General features: G+C 41.9%; 1 protein-coding gene and 1 long non-coding RNA gene across 2 annotated transcripts in view; one reads left to right on the top strand and one right to left on the bottom strand.

Moving 5' to 3' along the window:
* Window positions 1-16,240, top strand: part of LOC122530032 (homeobox protein abdominal-A homolog) — a 137,048-nt gene extending 120,808 nt beyond the window's left edge. The window contains exon 3 of the mRNA XM_043656645.1: window positions 15,111-16,240. Coding sequence (XP_043512580.1) covers window positions 15,111-15,127 — 17 coding nt within the window. The 3' untranslated portion in view covers window positions 15,128-16,240. The remainder of the gene's footprint in view (window positions 1-15,110) is intronic.
* LOC122530033 overlaps window positions 1-20,187 on the bottom strand; it is a 76,560-nt gene extending 56,373 nt beyond the window's left edge. The window contains exons 1-2 of the long non-coding RNA XR_006306899.1: window positions 19,805-20,187; window positions 18,986-19,202 (exon numbers count right to left, since the gene is read on the bottom strand). This is a non-coding gene — a long non-coding RNA (uncharacterized LOC122530033). The remainder of the gene's footprint in view (window positions 1-18,985; window positions 19,203-19,804) is intronic.
* Between the last annotated feature and the right edge of the window lie 3,703 nt (window positions 20,188-23,890).

Below are 23,890 nucleotides of genomic sequence, written 5' to 3'. Positions count from 1 at the left end.
TTTTTTTCTTTTATTAAACTGGCAGTAACGTTAAACGATTACGCGTCAGCATAAGTTTGTTTATCTTCGCGGCTAGATTTTAACAAGATAAAAAATAAATGATGGCCGGACTACTTTACATTTGGAGCAGCGTGCTGCAATCGAGGACACAGGACAATACGAGAAACAGTATTCAACCAAGAATGTGTGAGAAAATTGATTATTTTAAACAAAAACTATCGCAAGAAATTTAAGAAAATGTTGCTTCCTAAAAGTATATATATGTAAGAAGATGTTCGTACGAAGATGATGCCTCAACGAGCAAAGAGATTATATTGAAAAATAATGTTGTAAAAACTCTATTACGCTCTAAATTTTATAATTACGTTGCAACTAATTACCGAACCACCCTCCTGCTTGTACGAGAGCAAAATCAGAATCACCCGATTGGCAAATGAAAAAAACATAAGGAAAATGGAACTTCACGTAGGCACGCGTCAAGTATCCGAAACCAAAAGTTCAGATGAAATACGACGGTTAAATTTGTCGTATCCTTTAATTTTATGGGCCATATGAATCCATTATCCGAAGTGGTGGCGTTTGCGTTAGCAGCACATCCGACCCATCGCACAAAGCAGCTCCTGGTATTGTGACGTCAGTTTATTGCCTCGTAAACCAAGCAGCGGTACTCGGCATTAGAAAATAACTGGGAGCATGGTTTTCGCTACCGTTGTTCCGGTCCTGCTGTAAAAGTATACTGCGCCCAAGTCGGCTTCTTGCAGCGGCCATTCCACACGAGGCTGACCAACGGATTACCAGACAACTGGGAACATATGCCCAGTTAAGAAAAAAGAACAAAAAGAAGGAAAAAGAATGAACCGTCGGCTAGCCTGTATTTACAGTTTCGTTCTTCTAATCGCTGATGCTACACCATTCTTGACTTTCGTTTAAATGCTCGGGTATGCCGAGTTGAAGAAAAAAACATCCCCGACGAAGAAAGGACATTTCGCAGAAAAGTTCCTCCAATTTTAGTGAAATCTTCGAATTCTAACATCACACAATGAGTATTTTTAATTTTTTAATATTTTAAGGACATTTTAAGGAAGATTTTAGTACAAAATTGAAAAGAAAAACAATAATTTATCATACCATTATGAATAACTTGTCTAAATTTTATAAAACTAGTAGAATCTAAGTAAAAAATACAACCGTGAGAAAATATTATGTAAATCTTTGGAATTTCCATTCCGGAATATTAAATTTCCCTTTCTAAAACCTTAATTTCTGTAAATTTTACAAAATTATGGAACCTAAGTGAAAAATACAACCATGAGAAAATATTATGTAAATCTTTGGAATTTCCATCCCGGAATATTAAATTTCCCTTTCTAAAACGTTAAAAGAATTCTCACATTGTAAGTTAATCGGAAAGAACAGTAAATGTAATGTCGCATATAGTTCTCTCATATTTTACACGAACTTGAAACATTATACAACAATAACAGACAAGGCCGAGTCAAAAATGACTTAAAGACTTAAAGAATGTAACAAAGGTTAAATTCCTCGCACGCAGCTTTCGTGAGAACATGATTTGACCAAGTTACTATGTATATACCGCGTACTGTATACTTTTCGACTGTGAAGCGACTCTTCACGGTCAAGAGCCGGTTATGAAATGATACTAAACAGCTTAGTCCACGCAAAATACAGGGGTAAAAAGTTGGCGCGAGTATTCAACAGGTTCAACCTTGTAGAATTTTCATAAAGGTAGAAATTGTCTAGCACGTCTAGCCTCGGCACAGAGAGACGAGCGGCGACGTTTCGCAGCTCTCTTCGACTGCCTTTCCACCGGGTTGTCCGGGTAATGGGCACGCAGTTCTCCGATTACACAGAAGAAGAAGAAGAAGAAGAAGAAGAAGAAGAAGAAGAAGAAGAAGAAGAGGAGGAAAGGTGTACGTACACGTACACACGGGGATCACGTGAAGGATAAATGGGGAGTGGATAACGAAGGTACAAGAGTACGAGAACGAAGTAAGTGCCCCCAACCCCCTGTAACATAGCGCTTTAGGACGAAGGGAGCGCCATGAGCGATGTCCTGTCGGTCCACTGCTTGCACGTAGGCCACTCTCGGACTACGTATTCTTACGTGTATACGATATGTGTATGTGTATGTGACCACGTAAGCGAGCACTATAGCGTGTTTCAAAGTTTCTTCGTTCTTCGTAATTACAATTTTCGTACAATTCGTGTTATCGTAAATATCGACGAATGTAACATTAGATGTTCAGTGAAGACGTTCGGTAGCAAAGAGATTAGAGATGCTTTGCGTTACTATGATCCCGTTACTATGTCCATTAAACGATTCGTGTGGATGTACGAAAAGAATTCTGTTTCACGTTGATTGAAATAGCAAAGTATTTGTTAAATCTCGTAAGTATCTTGTAATTTTTCTATCGTCCAGAATTACGAAACATTGTCGTACGAAAAGAGGAATTCGTTTTTCGTTTCCTGCTATGTAATCTGTAATATTCTTTAATTGTAAAAATAACTGATGATTTTGCAAAATCTAATAAGACGTGCCGTGAAAAATCCAAATAGAGGCTTAACCGCTTGCGCTGGCAACTGATTGCGGACCATAACGAGTGACCAAACCGTACAATAATTCCTCGCTTTCTTCTCCGAACTCGTCGGTATAATATCACTGGATATAAATTATTGAGAAGCAGTAAATTTATTGTTTGTTTTGCCTGCGTTATACTTCAATATACTTAAAACTGAAAAAATATTCATTCCAGCGCAAGAGGTTAAGGTATACGTGACGAAAACTTGCGACACAGACACGTCTGTATATAGGCCGTTATTGCTGCTAAAAAGAAAGTTCATCGACACGTTCTGAATCTGAATGAGACGTACCAAATTAGACGAGTGGAACTTTACGAACGTAGTCGGTCGGATCGTGACAATGAAAGGATTGCTCTCGAGACACCCAGTACGTAAGCGAAACGTATATATACCGATAGGTTTCTCTCGCGTATGCAAATTAACCAACGTTAGGTATGTATTCATGGGATCTTATCCGCGTGCACGTGTACAGGGTGAATGATCTCCCTGCGAGCTACCCCCGTGAAAGGAGGAGAAATTCAAATCTTCTAGACTCGCGGCTGCTCGCCGGTAGGAAACGTATCTGGTCTAAATTATGTGAGTCTCTGCTACGCGAATAGCGACTGTGTCGCCGGTGCGGAGTTCCGCGAAAGCTCATAATATTTATGAAAAAAAAAAAACCAGAAAAAGAAAAAAGAAGAGAAGAAAGAAGAAACGTTAACGACTTGAACGAAAACGCCGTCCCCCGTTTGGCATACGTATACATACATCGTCGAAGAAAACACTGGCAAATTCACCGTTCCCCGATTATTCCCGCAGCCGATCGTCTTTTGTATGACCGAACACGTAATCGTCTCATTTACGTATAATTGCAATAACGATGCACTCGTACGTGTACTGAATTATCTCTTTATCGTATCGTGCTTCGAGCGAACGTCTCATTTGAATAAGTGGCCCGAGTATCGTACACCCGAAAGGGTTGATGAAAGCTTTCGCCGCGCATAAAGATAACGCGACTGATGCGGCCGCGAACTTGTTACGCAGGAACGCGTAACGTGCAACGATGTATTAATTTCGATCGATTTCGCAATCGCCACGGTTGTACGTTTATAAAGGGATACGGTGAACGAGCGAGAGCGGCGAATACGTGAGAGAAATCATCGTCGATGGTGTAATATGTATCACGGTTCCCTTGACTCGATTTTCTTCCCCTCTCAGGTAGAGACGCTTGGAGATCGAGTAGCCCCGAGATTAAGGTACCCGGAGGATCGACCCGGAAGTTGATGGTTGGTCGACGACCTAATTCCGCTTTGTGCGAAATTTCAGCGGTTCGTCACTCTCGACACGTTGAAATCACGGGGCTACTTTCCCGTATAATTTTCAGCCTGCCCGTTACTCGCGTTCGGCTGTCCTTAAGTTTACCTCGCGATCTGTATAAGTCGACCCGATGGATGTAAATAACAATGACGGTGACGTTAAAAAGGGAGCGTAACTTTGCGAACGGGCGAGGGAAACGATCGACGGAATCGGATTAAAATAAAGTCGAGTCTGGTGCTGCTCGATCGAGTCGAGAAATAGAAAATACAGGCCTCGTCAGCGCGAACACCGCGTGTGCCGTGTGTGCTGTTTCAATTCTGGCGACGTGTTCGTGGAACTCTTTCTTCGAATAGAGAAATATCGTCCGAGGGAAACGGAATCGTGATAAGAAACGGGAATGCCATTGACAATGCTCCGCGAGCCCGTTTCCCATCGAGGAATTACGAGGCAGTCTCATTTCTGGTATCAGATCAACCTATTTCTCAGCAGGCGTTGTCAAACACGACGAGAGTCTCTACTTCAGCCATTCCTATCGCGTCGTTTTCGTACAACGTACACCTTCGATCGGCGACAATTACAAACGAGTGAGATCTCGGACGGACAAGGCGGCGAGGCGGAAGGGGAGGCCAGGACGATCGACATACACGCCATAGGTACACGCGTGATATCGTGACAACGCATAAAAAACCTAACCAACTATGGCGTGGCGCAGCATGGCGTATGGTGGTGTACAGCGAGACGATGTAGGGTGGCAGTGTGCCTCGGTGTGGCCTGGTGTGGTGTGGCATGGCGTGGCGTGGCAGAGCTAAGTGCGAGATACATCACGGCCACCTTCGGCCAAGCGCTTTGGCTTCCCTCTCTTTCTCTCTTTTCTTAGCCTTCCTCCCTCTTCCCCTTTCACGCTGACTCCCTTTCGGTTTGGTCTTGGATAACGCCAACAACACCGCCGTAGATAAAGAGTCTTCTGATCGTAAAACACTCTCGTTAAGAATATGATCCGGGCTTACCTTCGACCAACGCGGACACAAGGCACCAACACCAAGAGAGAGAGAGAGAGAGAGAGAGAGAGAGAGAGAGAGAGAGAGAGACCTTATTCGAGTTCGAGAACGGCGCAAAGGAACACACCGGAGTCGTCTCGGCGAGAATTACGATCGCTACTGCCCCTCTTAGATACCGTGCTGCATATCTACCACCTCGTATAACCTCGTACACCTCGTCAGTGTATAACGAACCACCGTAAACAGCGACAAGCATCCAAGCTCTTCGCTATATACCAAACGCCTCCATACGTTTTCGTGGCCGCGCTGTCCCAGACGGATGAGCCTGCCCCGCTAGATTTATTCTCGAGGACGACCATCGCGAATCGATTATTTATCAGGGAAGAACGCCTCAGGGTTGTTTCGTACTTACGCCCGGTGTGTCCAACTTCGAACTTGGCGTACGCGCCTTCTCCCTCATTGCCACTGCCGGAGCTCTAAAGATAGAGATGTTTTTTTTTCTCTCCCCTTCTCTCTATCTCTCTTTCTCCTCGATTTTCCAATTCGAAGCAATTCTGCCGGTCGTCGCGGCTGGATATCATTAGACGTTCCTCCCCGTTGTCTTTTTCGCCGAGTTTCCAGCCGCCGGCAAATTGATCGCCGTTTCATTTACAATTTAAATCGCACTCGAAGAAACGAACGGACGCGTTTCACAACTATTAAATCCTCGCCGGTTTTATTGAACGCGCCAGGGAAAAACGATGGAAAGGAAATAAAGTTATAATAATTACCATAAAATATTAGCGCGGTTTGAGTTACGGCAACCAGCAACGATCCGTTGGAATTTTATCAAATTATTAAATCTCGACCGAGCCGTTGCCTTTGGGTTACGATACCGATAAGCCCAGCTCCGCGGATCCTACGCGAGAGATCGATGCCTCCCCGAAGAATTACGATCTACATCGAGTGATGATGGAGTTTCCATGATTTATCATCGAGCTCCGGGCTGTAACAGGTTGTAAACCTCGTTCGCCTTCCATCGTGTCTATTTAACGCGAACACTTTTTCACCTTTTCCTATTTACTTTTCCGCCATTGAGTCGTAAAAGCATCGTTTATGCTTTCTAATGAATGAAACAACCTAACCCTTGAGCATTATAGAATGCGAGATCGCTACCAATTTGTCATTCATCTTTCTCATTTTTCCTGCATTGCTTCATTAAAAATTTTTTATCTTAAACTGGCTGGCAGTTCAAAATCACGATCAATCGAATATAAAATACAAAGTGATATCCTAAATTTCAGTAATTTAACATAAATCACTATGGTTATTTATAACCGTATACGATACTGTCCGAGACACGAACGACTGAATTTGACATTTATTCGATACTTGAACGTAACGTAAATCGCAATAAATATATCAGCGGTCTGCTAGTAGTTTGCATATTTATAATACCGTCCCTCGCTGAGATGAAACAATCGATAATCTTGAAAATAACAATTTTAAAAACTGTCGCGTCATTACCGGGAGTGTCGGAGCCGGGCGCAGAAGCGGAGGGTAAAAGTCGAAGAGGAAACCAGGAACAAACTTGGCTGGTGACAAAGCTAGCGCACTTAAAGCAAGGCCGCGTATTTCATCCTCTCTGCTCATTGGCGCATAACATCCACCATAAGGGCGCAGTGTCAAGATTTACAATCGCGAGCGGGGCGAATGCGTGCAGGAATGCTCTCGGAGGTTCTCTGTTGCTCGCGCGAAACAGGGCTCTCGCAGGGCTCTCGCAGGGCTCTCGCAGGGCTCTCTGTGCGCGCTGCCATGGTGGCTTGAATTATTCATTCCCGGGGCCGCTGCATTTGTTGCTGGTACCATATCAGAGGCTCGCGTCACATTAACCTAAGACACCGGGCGTTGTTTCACGTAGGTATCAGCAATTAGATTTCACGGATAATACGCGACGCTATGATAACCGAGTTTACTGGTACGCCTCCGGGTTGGAATCTCTTTGAGATACACTTTGACGACACGGCCAGCGGGACTGCATTGCGAGTCGTTGCCACGAAACCGTATTTCTACGTACATACATACATATATCCTCCTTCTCTTTCTTTTTTTCTACTTCATTTTATTCCGTTGCTCGCCGCCCGTGCACGCTTTCGGAACGTTAAAAATTTTAACGTCCATTTATATGTTCACGAAATAGTCTGGAATCGTTGGCAGGTCCCCATGAATATTTATCATACGGACGAATATACTCGAACGATTCCCTGGACGCGGCTTATTCGAAGGCAGCGGCGGCGGCGGCGGCGGCGGCGGCGGCGGCGGCGGCGCGCGAGACTGCTCGCGGATTTTCGAGAGGCTGCGGATATAAAATCCGACCCGGAGCGTTGTGCTTTCGTGCGGTGCGTGACTATCGGGAGGGCTACGGTTCTCGAACCTTTGGATCCTTCGAACGGGCAAGCGAAGGCGAGCGCAATGCACGCTCATGCATCGCGGCGCGACCCCCGAAGTGATTAATGCATTCCGCCAACGTAGGCCAGACATGAGCGCGGCTATACGGCAAGAGAAACCTCACAGACCTCTCGGTTTTACCTGTACACGTGCACCGCTGATTTTCTTCCTTTCATCTTCTTGGGAATCTCGGCTGTGCTTCTGCGTATACGAGACGTCTCTCTCTCTCTCTCTCTCGCTCTGTCTCTTTCTCTCGAAAAGAGAAAGAAACTGTATATATATGTGTGTGTATGTGTGTCTACGATCTGATTTCACGACGTTCTTACGTGACGCTAGAGAACTACTCTCTGAAGATCGTTCGAAGCAACAAAAGAGCAATGGAAAAGCTTTGTAGACTGCTTTCCGAGAAGAGGACAGCCTCGTACGTTTGACATCGTCGTCGTCAAACAGAGCCAGGAGAGAAAAGGTGGCGCTTTAATCGAGCGACGAGCTGACTCCCGATGGCCTTCGATTCGAGCCCAGAAACTGACATATCGAACGTTGAACGCGAGTTTAGGAAAACGATATCTACAGCGCAGAGGGAACTATGTAGATACGTGAAATATTTCTCGAAGCGGGAAGATCATGAGCCGCGTAGAAACTTTCGAAATTCAGTCAGGGAATTAATTATCCTTGATTGAAATACGATCACGCGTCATATGTAGGTAGTTCCATAACGACGATATACGACCTGTACATATCGCCTTTCTTTTGTTTCGAAATAACAGTCGATCCGACGAAACTTTACGTGAGAGATGCGTAAATTCCACTCGTGTCTATACCGGCGAATAATTTTTCCTTCAAAAGCTAACGCTGGTGAGTAACGGTTACAGCGCTCGAAGATTTAACACGACACGTGGGTGGAGGATTTACAAATGTGCGGAAAACGTTTTCACTTAAACGAATCGCTTAAACGATCGTGGGATCCGAAAGTATAGAAAAGAAAGAAAGAGGGAGAGAGAGGGAGAGAGAGAGAGAGAGAGAGAGAGAGAGGGAGAGAGAGAGAGAGTAGTGTAGATCAAAGGGCCGCGTATATGGTTAACTGAGATGGTTGTCGAATGATACTTGCACGATTCTCCCTTGGAAGTTTGTAAAACGTGTAAATTGATGATCATTACCGGGGACGGTGAAGGGAACGAAACGTTAATGAGTCATTGGTATCTGTGTAACTTGGCTTCCTAAGGATCGTTTTTCGTGCACAGTTGCACTACACCATTCGTAAACATTAAGTCGTAATTAACAAGCTTGTAATTGCCAGCTCGGTAGCGCAACATGCTAATTCAATATTATTATAACGACAGAAATAAAATCTCGGCCTCGATATTCTCTCAATTAAGAAGCATTAGTCCGTCGCGGTAACAAGACGCTAGAGGCTCGTGATTGCTAGAGATGTCGAAATATAGATGCTTAGTTCAACTAGTTTAACCAGTTGCATTTATTTGCATGGGTAAAAGTGTACTTCGGAGCGGATCTACTACGCGATCAACGTCAAACAGTTATGATAATTACACCGTTTCGAAACGAACAGTTCCCTCACGAACGCGTTAACCAGATACACAAGAATTTAGGTGAATTTCAAGTAGTTTTTACTCTTACTGTTTAGGAATTCGAGAAGTGAGCAGACCCATTATGTCGTCTCTCTACGCTGTATCTTGGCAATCAGGTTAATTCATTTCACTCGCGTAAGACAGGGAGTAAGGCTATTACTTCCTAACATCGGTACGAAGATACATTCGACCACCCATCGCAGTCGTGCCCGTCCCGAAGAATATCAAGTGCACCATCGAGAAATTCAACCAGAGACGCTTGATTATCCAACGATTTACACGCGCATAGCGTGTTCGAAATGGCGCTTTTCTCACGAATCAAAGGGCCGTTCTCGTGTTAAAAGTAGCGTCACGTTTGACACGGTTCTCGCATCAAAGTGATCGCGGCGATTTCAAGCAAACGAGTCTAGAAATGAGTCGAACGGAACCTCCTGACGAACGAGATTCGTCCATCGCGCATTGATCGTCGTTTTAATTGTCGATGGCTCAATTAGGACACTGACGAAGTACTCGGCGTGGAAGAAGTGTGTAGTTCGAACAAATGAAATGGGATGGAGAAGAATTTACGACAGACGATACGAAACTAATTGTAAAATTTACATCGTGGATGACGTTAATGATAATAAAACAAACGATAAATAATATCCGATATTGATTAAATTTCCTATCAATTGGAATGCACCGAAAGAAATATCTTACGTTGTAAATTACACATTGAAATCATGGATAAAGAGCCAAGGTTAAAAGAAAACAATCTCCTAATCTTCAAATCTTGATTTCTGAGAGTATTTTTGCCGAACTTCTCCATTTTCGAAACATCGAAACACTCGAAGCAATAGCACGGAGAATAACAAACGAGAAAATTCGCATCATTGTCAGCGGACATTAAAGCGTGGCAGAGTGCCGGAAACTACAACAACCATTCGCGTGGTAAATTCACGTTCGTGGTGGAAGAGAAAGGGAGAACAAGTTGGTCGGGCAACGCTTGTTATTAGCGCTTTAATTGGGTCCAGTCTCTTATCCTGCAATATTCCAGGGATAGGGGCTCGTACCTGCTGCCCATATGGCTGTCCTAATCCGCAGCCACCGGCAATACCCAAAACTACTGGGTAACGAGACACATGTGGACAAATTCATAGAGTTTCTTCGAGATTTTTCGAATTTACGGCCCGATACGGGTGGAGAGCAACGAAAATCCGAAACCCCAGTAGCCAGGGCTTGTACGGGAAATCGTGTGCTGCCCCGCACAGAGAGATACACACGCGTATACCGATTCGGCTGGCTCGGTATTGATATTTCGAGATAAACGTTCTCGACTATTCCCGATTAATTGAATAAATAGTGGCCCGTAACGGAAGTGCGCACGGCAGGTCGAAAAAAACCGCTTCTACGGTGGCATTTCTCGGCAGCTCAAAATGGCGAACTTGTCCAACTGGTCCAACTCTTTCATTTTTTGCTTCCTTCTTCCCTTTCTTTCCCTTATCCTCCGCCGCTCATTCAACATCGGTTCCTTATTCGTCGAAAGAAATCGCGGCGCGATGACTTTCCGTCGCGCGAAATTCTCTCTCACGCTATTTATACGCGATTAAATCTCGCTTGGTGGACGCGATCGCCGCGGACCGGGAAGCGGTGCCTAAATATTTCCCACTTAATTGACGTTGATTTAACGGTCTCTTCGTATTAATTTTAGATGGAACTGTCAGTAGAAAATGGGTAAAAGTTACGAGGAAGGCACGGAGCGTAATTTCATGCTCTTAGCAAATTCTGGCGACTACGCATTTTGCGAAATGTCGACACATTTATGAGGGTGAACAGCATCCAGCGGCAAAAGCGTGCGTGCAGAACCGCGTGTCTATAAATATACGGCGAAATGCAGCAAACGGTCGGCTTTAATTGGAAGGTTTCGAACGCACGCAATGTTTGTTACGATAGGTTTCGTTCAGGAATGCAATTAAAATGGTGATCTCATCGAATCGTTAAAAAGAAGGTGTTTCACGACACGAAGAAAGCCACCGCGCGCGCGTAATCGATCGAAGAATCATCCATCGCACTTGGAACGGGTCAACTGGTTGTTTCGATGTTTCAATGTCCGAAATATTAAACGCACGAAGGTAATGTGTTGTGAAAATTATTGGTCCGATTTGGTTGCGTGATTCCGCATAACAAATACAGAATGCAAATTGAGATACCGTAGTTATAATAAAAAAAAAAAATTATATATATGTGTGTGTGTGTGTGTGTGTGTGTGTATAAAATCACGTGAAAAATCAAGGAAACCGATTGAAATGAACAGAGAGGAAGAGCAAAGGTGGCCACGAGCGTGCTCGAACTCGAAGAATTTTAGACTTCAGCCACGATGTTTGAAACCACATTTGGTGTTCGAGGTGTACAGCACGCAGAGAGCAAGTGCATGTAGAAATCCTGGCTGGAGGGAGGAAGAGAAATAGGGGTCATTGGCGTCGAAGGTGTAGGATCAAGATAGCCGATATCGACACCGTTCGATGCCAAACGTTCGGGGCCATCTACCAAGAATAAACGTATTCGAGAGCTCGTTCGGGAATACAATAAAACGAGCCGAACGGGACGGAAGAACGGGAGGAAAAAAATATCGTCCGTGAACGCGAGCTCGCCGGTGTGATTTAGAGACAATATGTTTCGTGGCGACGAGGCGAGAATCATGATATAAATCCGACACCGAAAAATTCGCCCCGCCGTTACTGATCGCGGCCAAGATCGTATAGAACGTGGAAAGTGAGGAGCGAACGTGTTCAGAGTTACAGAGAGAGGAGAGGACGTAACACGCGGCGAGAGAGTGCAGAGAGACAGAAATTGAGGGGCACACACACCCGCTCCCTGCGGCCGTCGTCAATCAGAATTCCGCGAATTAGCGTTAACGGGCCGTTATTGCCGCGTCCATTTGGCTAGTGTACAGTTTGGGTCGTGGATATGAGCCCATAGATTCCCCATATTCTACGCCGTATGGGGCGATGGTGCTGCCGCGCATAGCCCACCGGAATCCGGTTAGTTACTACCGCATGTTATGGACCGCCGCGCGCTATTCCCTCTCTCGCTCTGCCAACCCCCTTCGCAATCGCGATTCTCTCTGCTGGCTTCTCTCTCTCCTTCCCCTCCCCCCGTCTCTCTTTCTCGCTCTCCGTATATCCGTGGAAAGCTCCACCCTGCCGACGGGCACAATGCGAATGGCCGCGGCCTCTCTGCCACCGGCTTTATGCATCTATCGATACCTATTTACCCATTCGCGCAGGAGCAATGCTTCCTATTTCCGTGGATAAATGTGCGCCCCGCTAGGATCTATACCGGTGCGTGCCAATAAGCCACTCTGTTGAAACTCTTTCTCGAATCGACGGGGACGCAATTTCGTGGAAAGTACACACCCGCGGACAATCATACGAATCGTCAAAGATTTTTAACCACTGTGTCTACGTACGTTAATTACGCTTATGTATGTATAAGTGATACTTGCACGCGCGGTTTGGCAAGCATCGTTTGAAGATTACGTGGCATGTTCCAATCCACGGGGCCTGTCAGCCCGTTATGTTTAGATTGAGCGTATGAAAGTTGCAGACACGTACATTCGGTATGAATGATTTTACAAACAAGGGTTTGTAACAGGCGGCGTTGGCGCGGTTGAACAGCAGTACGGTGTAACTAGTCGAACATTCAGCCGGTTGGTAATGTGATGAAAATGATTACTATTTATGCAGCGTTTGCAAGCATTATGCCAGCGTGTTACAATTCTGTTGCGTTAGCCTGAATTATTTATAGGCGGGATATTGCAGACGCGAATGCATTAGCAGTTGTTGCCAAGTGGCGAGAAGAAAAAGAGGCGCAAAACCCCCCGAGAGAGGTATGTCTCCGAAACGAACGCGATACACGGTACATAAAAGTCTGCGTAACGGGTGAAACAACCAGTTTTCAATAAATGGAGGCACGCGGTTCTTCTCTGAATATCGGGTTGCAGAAGGAAACCAAGATAGCGATGCTTTGTTCGCTGTGTCGAGAGAGAAATTGCGCAATGAAACAGGAGCCTGTATAGGAGACGCTCGAAAGAAACCATCTGCGTCCCGCTGGGCAGTCGGTGTAATCTTAAGCGATCATTGCCTTATTTAAACTTTTATGCAACGAGTTACTGTAGCCACCAATAATTCCTGTCACGTTCCCAAGCTCGTATGATCTGCACCGTGTGCATGTCAGTCTCGCGTAGATGTCTTAATCCGATGAACAGCAAGCGCGGAGAGTTCAAGGCAATTTGCAACGACACGTAGGCAGAAAAAGCGAACGTATTTATGCATCGGGAAATTCCTCGCGCGAGAGAAACCGTAGAGGAACGACAGATTATTGTCTAATTGCTTAACGCAGATTTAATTATTCAATAAACTTCAATATACGTACAAGAAAGATTATCCACACGCGGTATCAGAAAACACTTAACGATCTTACCTAAATAACAGACGATCGACGAAAAAAATTATAATCGAAATACAATTAATAAACTTCAAACGAAGGGTTCGCGGAAAAATATTGAAGTACCGTACTACGACGACCGTGTATCGACCAAATGCTTCGACGTCAGAAAGCAAACTTCGGAATCCGGTGGAGTCCGTGCCGGTGCGTTCAACTATGTTTTCTTAAAATCGCGTTTTTTTACCTGACTTGCCGAAAAATTGCCTAAAATAATTCTCACGGTCGACGCAATTGTGCCAAACACGGTAATGCTGCCGCTTCAAGGACCGGCAAGTGTCCTTGGTGTTTTACGAACACCATCCACCTTCTCTCGGCTATCTTTTTTTTTTTTCGCCTCCAACGGTGGCCACAAAAAGATCTTAAAAAAGTGTACGTAATTCAGCGAGCCAGAAAGGCAGTTACGGAATTGCGAGGAATTTCAAGGCTGCTCGTAAAAACCTCGGGAAAGAATAGTCGAGGTGCCGCGTTTCCTGCAATAGTGCGGCTTTTTACTCCACGGCGGTCGACAGACTTGGAAGGGGGAGGGGGCTCGAAGGTAGATGGGCTCGAGGTCTCTCAAGGGTTGTTAAAAACGGTCGCTTTGGCTAAAAAAAGCATTTAACGGGGTGACGAAGGAGGGTGTTTATGGCAGGAATACCCATAAAGGGTCACAGTCGACACAGACACGGGGGTGGCCGGTAAAAAGGCAAACCTGCAAGGTCGTTGCGCTTTGACTTCGTTCGAATCAGTCGTTTCACGATCCGCCCGATCTCGTAAACCTTCGAAATTTCAACGGCAATAGCCGAGCTTCTTGTTTCCGCGCGATACAACGATCCCCTGACGCTTCTGTTCACGTTTAAATCCAAACACTACATGATCGTCTGCGACATGTAAAATGTTATACGAAAAGTTTGATTTTAGGTAATACATAAAGTAGCTAAGAAATTTTTTATTTGGAAATAATTTGTATCATCATTTTTGTGATAAATCTCTGTGTTACATTATATAATGATTTCTATTAAAATTAGAAATTGAAATTTCTATTTATTTATTTAGTTTATTAAACGTAAACTTGCCTACATAGTAATGTTTTGTATAGGCAAAGTTTTGTTTCGATATTTAAGTAATAAGTACAAAGTAATCTAAAATTGAATAAGAATGTTTTATACCTATCAGTCAATATCTTTTATTTCAGTTTTTAATTGATAATAATGAAAAACATGAAATTGGACTAATCGTGGTTATTCTTACTAACGAAATTCGTAATCCGTCGGAATAGAGCCAAAACTATCTTTCAATTTTCATTTTGTCTATCTTTCTTTAATTTAATTAATTTTTTATGTTTAACTACTTGTAGTGTAAAAAGTACAGAGAAGACATTTTCGTTGAAATATATTGTTGCCTCAATCAAAATAAATCGTTTGACACGATAGCGTGTCCTCAACGAGCGCGATTACACTTTCTTAGTAAAAAGGGAGTAAAAAAATGTAAGCTGCCTGCAGAAAGTACGTTTTATGACGGGAAGGTCCATAAAGGGTCACGGGCTTTGGATAACAGGTAAAGTCTACGAGACCAATCCGTCGGAAGTGGTCATGTCGACCCGTCGGATCTGGCCCGTGACTGAAACTAAACGTTTATGCCTGCCACGACCTCGTAAACCCTACAATTGCCCATTTTAGGGTTTCTGCTTTTTTTCTCGAGCCTGTCATTGAAACCGAGTATTTTTTTCTTTTTATAGCCAAGGACAGCGGTTGACGACCAACAGAATTCGTGGGGTTATGCGGACAGAAGTTAGTTCGACTTCGACCTACGCGCCTCTAACACCATCGTTTCGTTTGCTCTGTCAAGAAGTCGCGTATGTACTATGATATTGTAAAAAGTGTTATTTAAAGATTTTGAATGTTTAAGTGTTGTTTGAGTTCGAAGTTACAACGTTGAGCGTGGTGCAAGGAATGTGGTGTTTTTCCGAGATAGAAAGATAAAAGTTGTTTTATGTGATAACATATTACTGATAATGACTCCTTTAATATATGATAATCGATGTCTACTTTGTATCTGTTGAACCGAGTCTTGCGCAGAAGAACAAAAATAAATGAATTACAAATTAGTAAAGAAAAATTTGTATAGATTTTTTTTTTAAGGATTAGTAGCAAAATGAAAAGTTGTGAAATAAAAGATGATGTTTCTCTAATATGAGAATATGCGAAAGAAAACATTGATTCCGTTGATTAGTGAAAGGTTATTCCCAATGAAACTATTTTCATTCATCCACTGTCTTAATGACTAGAAGAAGAACGTTTGAATTTTGTGGATGACAGCATAAAGATAAGGTGTCATTATCAGTGAACGAAACAACGAGCATTCGTTTCCGTAAAGCATTTCTTGGTCGTCGGAGATAGTTATGGCATTTTTTTGGATCACGGAGCAAAACCCACGAACGCGAAGTGTAAAATAACACTTGGAAGTAATGCTACGTCTGGAAATAAAGCTAAGTGAAAAGAAACAGGAAAATAATTCCACAATTCGTAACATGGTTTCATATATATATATATATAACTCATTTTCCGCGTTATATTTCATCCGAAGCGGTAGATTCCACAATTTTCTGCGAACAATAATTTCTCTTACGGTCAAGTGCCAAAAACTGCACGATGCACGACCCGTGACAAACGCGTTTGTACATAGCATAAGTATGGTAGGATCGTTGGCGTTGAGGCAGGTCAAGAACTCGTTGCCATATCAATATACTTAAGTGAAATGATACGAGGCAGTCGTAAAACCCGACAGTAATGACGCATTAGGGGGTTGCCAGGCCGATTTAGTTGGCTATCAAACAAAAGGCAACTTTTACTGAATCCAACCGAGGCGGAGGCGCGTGTTTTAAAAGGTTCGGCCGAAGGAGTGCGCGCCAGCCATTTATACCTCACGTTTTATGCGTTTTATAGGTGCGACGTGCGTCTCGTGTGCCAAACGGCGCATAAAAGTGCAACCAGATTGCTCGTTCACCTCGTTACCACGTTACGGATTATTCTTAAAATTTCACACCTTCAAACCAACTCGGAAACTATCCACCGGTGGATTCGCCATTAATTTTTCCACGCTGCGATACGCTTTTGCCTATTTGTTTCACTAGCACTGCAACAACAAATTATTGAGGTACTTCGCCTATAATCGATTTGGAAATGGATTACGCACAACTGTCTCCGCGTCATAATTATCAGTGATAGCAAAAGAATTAAATCAATTGAACAACTATGATGCCAACAATTTTAGAATTAGAAATAGACAATTTGTGATTCTAGTTATGAGAACGGATAATTACACTCGGCTGCATGTTTTTAAATGAATTTACACTTTATACATGCGGGAATGAAATTAATTCAGCGATGTAATATCATGGTGTAAAAATGCTAATAGAAAAGCAAAAGAAATGGCGACGCGTATAATAAGCAATGCAGAGTTTTTTCTTTTTTTTTTTTTTTTTTTTTTTTTAAGAAAATGGATAATGAATATTTAGCGCGACAACAGTAGATTATTAACAGCGTAAAGCGTGACCCAAATAACGTTTGAAATAGCATTTGAAATTGTAAATATAGTGGCGATATAACATCAGTATGTAAACGTCCTTCTCCTCTGGATCGAATAACGCTTTCAATGCGGACTCGCTTTCATAAACATATTACATTTATCATAAAACACCACGTGTATGATTAAGGAAAGAAAAAAAGAACTAACTCGTAAAGAAGCGTATCCTTAAAAATCTGATTAGACATTTTCTCATGAAGAACGCGAGTCAACGATTTTTATTACGTGTATACATGCATTTGGAATATCGAACAAGGTGAGAACTTCTTAGATTTATGCGCGTTGCTACACGCGCGAAAAGGAAAGACAGAAGGGAGAAAGTAGGAGTGAAGATTGATGGGATCAATATGCAGTAAGTCTGAACAATGCGTTTGGAGCTAATGGGGGAGACGCGCCGTGAAAAACTTGGATATTACCGCTAGCCCGGGATACTTTTCCATTCAAAATTTATTAACGATTATAACGTTGCAAAGCTAAATAGAAAATTAAAAAGTGTGCAGCTACGCGCGAACATTCAGTTTGTTTTAATTGTAATTATGAAACGCAGGAAAAATGAAAACTTATTGTCGACGCGGAATATAACATACACGCTCGAGTTAACGTAAATTTGAGAGAGGTTACAAGTCGTTTGAGTATCTCACGAACAATGAAAATTACGAGACAGGGGCGCAAAATTTTTTAATCTAATTTTTTACTTCGAATCTAAATAATAGAATGCAAAGTAATTGTACCCGCAAGTTTATTAATTTTAATTCGCGACACAAAATACAAACGAGCATAGAAGCTCGATTCTTATTATCAGGATGTAATTATTAGCAGGAAGCAATAAGGTTGATTTGATTCGATTTGAATAGAAACTCTAACATGAATTCGAAATGCATTGTTACGATGGAAAATATATACATAGATGCTGAGAAATGTAAATGATATATGTGAATGATTAATTGTTGCTATTGTATGTATCCTAAATGACAAGCGTCGAAATGAAAACTTTCACAAATTGTCATTTGCGCCAATAAGGTATTAAAAAAAGTTTCATGTGGTATGTAAAACCAACAAAACCGGAAACTTTAGATTGCGTAGTAAACGTTATACAAATAACGATCGTGCCATGACAATTCCACTGTATCGCTTATTAATTGTTTGAAATGCACATCAAATTAGTTGAGCTCGCAAACGATATGTCACGTATTCAATTTACAAACATGACAGTCGCGATGGAATAAATTAATGCTATTGCGATACTATCGTTCGCATAATAAATGCCGCGTTATCGAATGCATACATCCGAGATATTAGTTCAATATATATAGACGAAAGAGACGCAATTAATCGGCCAAGTTTTTCAGCTCGGGGGATGCGTTGCCGGATTAATGAATTTATAAAATATAGATGCCATATCGAAAACCGTATAACATCGAACGAAATTGATGGTCGAAACACCAATTACAAGATAGAAGCTATAAACCAATGTTTCCAATGTGAACGGTGAGCTCGAACGGAGAACGTTGTAAAAAAAAGAACGGTGTAAATAAAATCACCAGGGAAAGAAACGTTAAAGGGTAACTAATATTCTAGAATATAAGTTTCTATTACTTTCGTTACGAACGAGCCATACGAGGATAGAATACAAGGACACGAAATGGAGGGAAAAAGAAAAAAAACGTTTCTTTGCCAAAAAGGATATTGCAAAGTCAGAGAGCGAAAGATTAAACCATGCTTCGAATTCGAATCTATAAGTGTTTTGCTCCTCCGGGGATCGGGCGGCGGCACGTGTCAAAGGGTGGAAGAAGAAGAAATTCAGCGACCGGGCAATAATGCGCAAGCGTGAACTGCGATGGAATTACTAGGGCCGTGAATGCGGCCGAGCGAGACGGCGCCTATAGTCAAGATGGCTGCCCTACTCCCTCCATTGCGTCTCCCATCGCTATACCGGTTGGCGCGCCTGCCTCGAGGAGAACCAAGCCAGCTTACATCGCTAGCCAGAAACGGGTACATACAATCGCATACTATTTCGTCTACACTTACCCCAAATATTTTTAAACTTCTGCCGCACTTTTCTTCTTTTTCCTGACGCGACGCCCGCCACTGTGACTTTTTGTTAGTTTTGTTGACTCCCGATGTATATAGCCTCCCGAAATCTTCGTCATCCTTTCTCGTCGTAGTCGATTTTTCACGAAAAGATACGCACGAAAATGTCGTCGTGTGTTTACTAACGCTCACACAGCGCAGCGCTGCTTAACGCCTGGGGATAGAGAAATAGAATATAGAAGAGGGGAATGGCGGCAAAGGCGGGTGAAAGATACATGTAAGAGAGGAACTCTGAAATTTCCCGTCTCGTTCATGTCATAAAAATAATGCTTTTGTTTTTACGTCTGTGTTTTAAATTTCTCGCTACATTGTTTACTGTAACATTAAAATGTCCGTGTAAACTTTATTCGAGTGTCTAAAGAAAGTGGGCAGCGTTATCTTTCATTGCATCTAAATTCGAGAAAGAAACTGTATAATCATAGTTATATTGGACGAATGTATGACTTGAAATAGTTTTGAATGAGGACTATAACATAGAACCCAAAGTTATAATACGTAGTAGTATTGAAAAAGATAGAAGATATAATATCGTAATTATTATCACATGGAATTATTTGTAATAAAACGTTTAACTTTGAGAGAACGGAAGTAACTCTTTTTTCTTCGACCGATTGGAACGAGCCTCGTAATAGAGGCGCGCGTGTAAAACGAAACAATATCGATCGTTAAAGCCACCATAAAGCGATAGTTCTCTCGACTTTGAAACGCTCGCGGAAGATTTCCTAAATCGCATACGGCAGTAACCGAGATTCTTACCTGAGAGTCAAAGAGGCGGTCTGAGGATAGGCAAAACCAGGGATAGGTAGACGAAAAAGATCCCTGGAGGAAGAAGGATAAAGTGACGGAGGCTGCGACAGATGGACCGTGCGCGGAAGGTGGAAGGAGAATCCTAAGATGGCTGCCGTGTAAGCACGGCGTACGCGTCGCGTGCAACAACAACGTGGGTGAGCTAACGGGTGCCCGATGTGGAAGTGCAAGCCATAACTCGGTGATTTTTCTCGGGAGTGAATTCCATTCTTGTCAACGAGTTTCGTTGGAAACGATTTCGTAAAACGACAGAAACGTAGTTCAGCACACGGCCACGCCCTTGGCACGGGCAGCCATCTTGCATGTCAGCTGAGCGCGATGCACCACGGTAGTCAGTGTTGCAACCTTAGCAACTATCACGCGACTTACGCTGCGTATACGCCTTGCCAACATTGGCTGACGCTACTGTTCAGGTACATTTTATCATATTTTTACCTTTTTTCCGCCGTCATTAAGGCCGCTCATAATTCTAGATTGAAAATTATAACGATACTTAATAACTTTAGATACCCAAGTTAGATATTCTTTGTTCATGCATGATTCTTAGGGGATATTTTAGAACTATCTAGTTTCTTGTAAACAAAAACTTTATTTATATTAAATATCTTTTCTTTATGTTGTAACGTTATGATTTTCTACATTTAAAATGAAATTTTATTATTTTTTGTTGTTTAATCGTTTAAAAATTTTTATGTAATATAATATCAAAATACCAAAATTTTACATGATATAATACAAAGATACATAACAGATGGAAAAAGATAAATTCACATGACTGAAATATAGTAGTAGAAAAATTAAAAACACCAAAAGTTACGAATATATGTACATAAAATAATACTTCGAATGGTACAGCGCGGTTTTTTGGAACGGCTCTTTTTATGCGCCTTGCACTTTTGTCAGTTTCTTTTTTCCTCCATTTCTTTTACTCGTGCCGGTCTTGCTCTGGATATTGTGTTTCTCTTTCAACCGAGAACGGATATTGTGTTTCTCTTTCAACCGCACGCCCGTTAATATTTTGTAATGTAACGTTATCCCGTTGTTGATTATGCTGCACCGACCGTTGTCGCATTTGGAACAGTAGCAAAAACTATTTATGGATATTACATCTTCAATTTATTTTTCGACCGTAGTAAAAAGTAAATAAAGTATTCTTAAGCTATTTTTTTCGACTGTATTTTTAACCATTTCTTTATCCTTATGGCGCGGGACGACGTAGTTCACAAAAATAAATGCATTCGCGGCGCTTTTCTTTGAGCGAAAAAAGCAGAAACAAACAATCGCGGGTGTTAAGTAGGGTTACGTTTGTTGATTTATCCATTTATTTTCATCAGTGTATATAAGAGAATCCCGATATCATCGCGTTTTAGCAGACCACGAAACATATCCACTTACACTTCATTGCCTATCAAGTCGAGTACTTTAGCTTGAGTTTCATGTTGCTTCTCTCTGCGGAACTTATAAACGTGTTATATATCAGATAAATGTTTTCCTCTTGCGCAGCCACCGTCGTGTTTGCTCGCAAAAAGTAAGCCTAGTAAATATTCCCTGATCTTAGATAAACTCATCGGTAAAATTCTGATAAAGTTTGTACTGATTTTCGATAGTTTTAAATTCCTTAAACCAACACGTGTATTTCTTATTTATACAACTATACTTTATATTTGCATACATTGTTATGCAATATTAATTAAATTTGTAAACGAATACTATCACACGATACTGTCAGAAAAAGTTAGAATGGCTTTATTTAACCGTGAACTATCTCTTGCGATTAGATTGGCTATCAATCAATATATAAGGATAGTCAAAGAGTACAATCAAGGTAGCTTGTAAAAAAGCTGATTCCTAATCTTTCAGCAAAATAGAATTAGGTATATTTTAGATTGCAATGTAAATTGATAGAAAAACATAAAAGATAAAAATAATACCACAATGTATGATATTTGTTGTGGTAGAAATGAGAAGAAGGAATAAAAATAGAAGGAATAAAAGAAAGAGAAGAGCAAGATAGTATTAATGGGGGGATCATGTTTTTGCTGTTTTTCCACGTATCTTCTCTGTCTCTTTTCGGCTTAATTCACCGTAGTCTCCCAGCACTTTAGATCAAGCACATTCCTAAGGCTCTTCTTGGCCCCGATGAACCCACTTGATGAAAAGCTCACCAGCCCACGTCGCCATTCTTACGTACACCACGTACCCTGCACGACCCTGTCCAAGCCTACGCGCTGGATATCTAGGAGCATTGGTCTACCCGATAATCCACGACTTCTGTTTCGCGATCCTATCTCACCTCTATTGTTGCTATGATCGTACATACAGTTAACCGTAAAAGTCGTATATAATATTACAAAGTCTAAACCGGACAGTTCCACGATAAGCATCGTTGCTTCTTCGGAACCACCACACTTAGGAGTAGATGTTTTAAACTTCATGATATTTTTTATCAAGGATTTTATACTGTAGATACCTATAGTCTCGACGTTCGGTTCTTTCTACGATTAAGCAAGTTGGAACTTTTACTATCAACACAAGTTATACAAAGGATGTAACGTTTGAAATACTTTCGAAATTGAATTGCATTTCAAAGAAGTAAATGTGGCATCATATTTTTTGCCAGCATAATTTATTCGATAAAAATCTCGTACGTAAGCTTGAATCTATTGCATTCCAACTCCAAGATTATCTATCAAATTATAATTTTGATACGCGAATCGAGCATCGAAACTTTCTTTCTTCGCTAGACTCTAGTGGATAAAGCGAATGCTAATAACTCGTTAAATTAGTATGATAATTTGATGGTCTATTAAATGCAACACACGACGTAGTGTCACGTGATCGGTAAAGAGTAACTTTGTTCAGTTTAGCAAGAAACATGGGAGTATCGATCCAGAAGGTTCCCGCGCATTATCAAAAAGGTAATATTTTTCACCGGCTACACGTTATTCACACACGCACCGGAAGTTCGTTTATGTACGAACCTATCTGGCTAATCTAAAACGTTCAAGCGTCAGTCACTTCTTGTTAGCGCCTAAGGTTATCGTGTATAACGCCATTAATGTGCACATCACGCCGGTGCATTAAGTAGGTAGAGACTCGAGCAACGTAAAATAATTACAAGAACTCCATGTGAAGAATCGCGATGCTCTTTTCATCTGGTCGCGTTCTCGTTTCACTTTCGTACAACAAGCTGCCTCGGTAATTTTGAGTAATTGGACGACCAAGCTCGCCAGTAATGTCGAACAATAAGAAAACACCTGAAATTCCCCTTTGAACTGGTTTAATGGTCTGATAGGTTGGTATTAGGCTATTATTGGTAGACGTTTCAACACGGAAAGTGAAATTATTAGGCATCGGATCCTATTATAGGATTACTATTTAAGATAAGCTTCCCTCTTATTGTCCATTTGACAGGGATATTTCAGGATGAATGGCTTGTACAGGCAGCTTACAGTGGAAGCTTTATCTGTTATGAAATTTCTAGTGACCAGAGTAAAGAGAAGTCCTAATGTGGTCGATTTGCATGGCAGATTAGGGAAATTAGGTGGGCGTGCCACCTGGTGGTAGTTCTATCCAAACATTGCGGCACGCCTATTTACCTTTGCTTGGCTTACCTACCTGCTTGCACTTACTTAAGACCATCGAAGGAACGATTATACGATATCGCTTATTTGCCCTCACGATTCGGGTCAGAAGTGCTTTGACTAGATGTGCTTTCCTTGTAATAGGAGGTGTATTCTTACTGCAGAGATAGTAAGAAACGTTTTTCCACGTTGTTAGTGTTTCTGTTCACGTTATTTTTGCCGCAATGAATTTCGATCTGTCTCTAACCTCAAAAACCGTTTAAAACGCAGTAGTGTCTTGTAACGAAACTGATTGTAACACTCGAAATCTAACCAAAAAGTGAATGTTCTTCAAGCACGAGAGATTCCTTACTGATTAATATGAGGTAAGATTTTCATAACTTAGAAAAACTACTACTATCTATATACGATTAAAAAAAACCTATAATATATAAACGTACTGAAAGAACTC

This window comes from Frieseomelitta varia, unplaced genomic scaffold, assembly GCF_011392965.1.
Source record: "Frieseomelitta varia isolate USP_RPSP 00005682 unplaced genomic scaffold, Fvar_1.2 scaffold_321, whole genome shotgun sequence".
Classification (NCBI taxonomy): Eukaryota; Metazoa; Arthropoda; class Insecta; order Hymenoptera; family Apidae; genus Frieseomelitta; species Frieseomelitta varia.
The sequence above is the reverse complement of the archived record's forward strand: the minus strand, read 5'-3'. Positions and strand labels throughout refer to the sequence as shown.